The following is a 2,347-nucleotide window of genomic DNA, read 5'->3' as shown; positions in this document are numbered from 1 at the left end:
CGCAGCAAGAGCGAAGCTGAAGACGCAAGGGAGGGAGCTCCAGTTTTGTTTGAGCTCGAGCCGCTTCGCCGTTCGAAACGCAGGGATCCGGGTGTTCAGAGCGGCGGCGGGGAACGGGCGAGGCTGGGACGGGTGAGCGAGAAGGCCAATGATGGTAGTTACGACGAGTTCAGGCTTCCGCAGCAGGACCCTTGGCCCCAGGCTCACGGCGAGTGCATCGGGCCGGGTCGAATTCCACGGCGGAGCTCCACCCCAAAGAGTCGATGATGATGGATCCACCCCCAATATCGATGATGCCGCCCGCCAGCGTGATGACCAGGCTCATACTGATCATGGTGTGGAGGAAGCTCATTCGGAATCCCAACACTTACTCCAGCCTCCTTGGTCTCATTTGGTCTCTCGTTTCCTTCAGGTCTGGGCGGCTTAATTGACACCCGATTAATCCTTTTCCTTTTCTTGTTTTTGTTTTTTTTTTAATAATTAATCCCGAGTTCTAGAGTGGTTAGTGTTGATGATGTTTCTTAGGTGGGGGATCGAAATGCCGGCTATTATCGCCCGTTCCATTGCGATACTCTCCGACGCAGGGCTAGGCATGGCTATGTTCAGCCTCGGTACGTAGGGGTGCACATGCATTTAATTTCACTGCTTCCTCAAAAGAGCTGAGGATTAAAATAGTATTATTAACGTGGGTTTTTGGTGATATGGTGGTGACGCAGGGCTGTTTATGGCGTTGCAACCCAGGATCATCGCTTGTGGAAACTCAATCGCTGCTTTTGCGATGGCTGTTAGATTTATCACCGGGCCAGCTGTGATGGCCGCGGCCTCCTTCGCTGTGGGGTTAAAAGGAGTTCTGTTGCATATTGCCGTTGTTCAGGTATTATTATTATTATTATCATTTTTTGTTTGAGGTGTTGCATCTAATTAATTTGCTGTTCCTTTTATTATCGTGCTTTTCATTCATTGAGATTGATTGGGTTGCTTTTTGTTTCGTCTTGTGCGTTTGTGTGTTTGTATTTGCAGGCAGCTCTGCCCCAAGGAATTGTTCCCTTCGTCTTTGCAAAGGAGTACAATGTTCATCCTGACATTCTGAGCACAGGGTTAGACCCCACGCCCTTCCTACCCCGCCAAACTATTTTTTATTTTTTATTTCTTCAAAATTTCCCTTTTATTAGTCGTTCTATTAAAATGTCTGCAGGGTTATCTTTGGTATGCTAATAGCTCTCCCTGTCACTCTGGTTTACTACATTCTCTTGGGACTCTGAAGAAAAAAAGCTTTGAGGGGTCTTCAGGATGTGATGCTACTTTTTCATCTTTAATTTGCTCGTCTGATAGAAATTAGGTGAAGAATTTTTTTGGTAGATTAAATTACGTGATGAAGCTTAACATAGGCTATTGGTGGACGGTGGTCAAATTGTGGGCGGGGCGGGGTTATAAATGCTGTACTGATTTTTGGCATTGACGGAAAATCTAACTCCGATTATCTATTTAATTGGATTTATTTAGTACGTTGGGTTTTCTTCACCGCTATCTTGGACAAGTGTTTCGTTGGACGATTCTCTATTTCACGGGCGGTAGCCCGAATGTCTTCGACGAAGGTGTTCCTATAGATTATTAACTAATAAAGCAAAATAAGAGCAAACGAATATCATATAGATAAAGGCTCTGTTCTTACAGATTAACCAAAGTGATGCAACGCCATAGCCTGCCTAGATCAGGGGACGATGATGGTCAAATTGTGGGCAGTTAAAATATACAGATTTTTATTAAGCTCCGGTTACGTATTTTAACGGATTATTATGTTGAACTCTCCTAAAGAGCTGCCTTGGATTTTTATTATTAATACCGGCAATAACCAAAATGTCCAACCAACAAACCATGGTTCTTACGAAGCTACAGAGAAATAAGAAGAAACAAATAGTTACGGGTAAAAGCCTTCGCTCTACTGGTTATGACGGTGGAGTTAAAACTTTGTTTCAAGGAAAAGTCTTAAACCGCGCAAAATTAACTCGAGCGATTGGGTGTAGGTGTGGGTGGGTCCAGATTATTAACAGTGTCGATCGTAGGGAATGACTACGATTGATTGGTTACGTGGGTTTATACTATTGGTTCGTTTTAGTAGATCCCACAGTCAGAAAAAAGCACTTCATATTTTATGGCGTTCAACCTGAGAAGATTTAATTAGTGAACTGTAAAGATTCTCCATAATCAAGGATGCAGAGGACGTGAAGGCAGGAAAATCCCTGCTGAATACCCCAAGTTCGAAGCCCCATTCACCCACTCAACCATTTCCTATTAGCGAGTTACTCGGGATTTTACTTGGTCAAAATGAGTTTTCTTACTAGAATAA

At 43.9% G+C, this 2,347-nt stretch overlaps 1 protein-coding gene across 1 annotated transcript; it reads left to right on the top strand.

Annotated features, from left to right (window-relative positions):
- Positions 1-218: 218 nt before the first annotated feature.
- On the top strand, positions 219-1,505 carry LOC109827878 (probable auxin efflux carrier component 1b). The gene is made up of 5 exons (XM_020394899.1): positions 219-412; positions 526-611; positions 717-874; positions 1,021-1,097; positions 1,196-1,505. Exons 1-5 carry the CDS (start codon positions 264-266, stop codon positions 1,260-1,262), a joined length of 537 nt encoding a protein of 178 aa, XP_020250488.1. The 5' UTR covers positions 219-263; the 3' UTR covers positions 1,263-1,505.
- Positions 1,506-2,347: the final 842 nt, after the last annotated feature.

Source organism: Asparagus officinalis, unplaced genomic scaffold (genome assembly GCF_001876935.1).
Source record: "Asparagus officinalis unplaced genomic scaffold, Aspof.V1 AsparagusV1_Un490, whole genome shotgun sequence".
Lineage (NCBI taxonomy): Eukaryota > Viridiplantae > Streptophyta > Magnoliopsida > Asparagales > Asparagaceae > Asparagus > Asparagus officinalis.
Note: the sequence above shows the minus strand (reverse complement) of the source record. Positions and strands in the feature narration are given on the sequence as shown.

Coding starts and splice junctions, on each gene's coding strand:
- LOC109827878 (XM_020394899.1), top strand. CDS start 264: ATGATGATGGATCCACCCCCAATATCGATGATGCCGCCCGCCAGCGTG. Junction 413..525: donor TGGTCTCTCGTTTCCTTCAG/GTCTGGGCGGCT, acceptor GATGTTTCTTAG/GTGGGGGATCGAAATGCCGG. Junction 1,098..1,195: donor CCTGACATTCTGAGCACAGG/GTTAGACCCCAC, acceptor AAATGTCTGCAG/GGTTATCTTTGGTATGCTAA.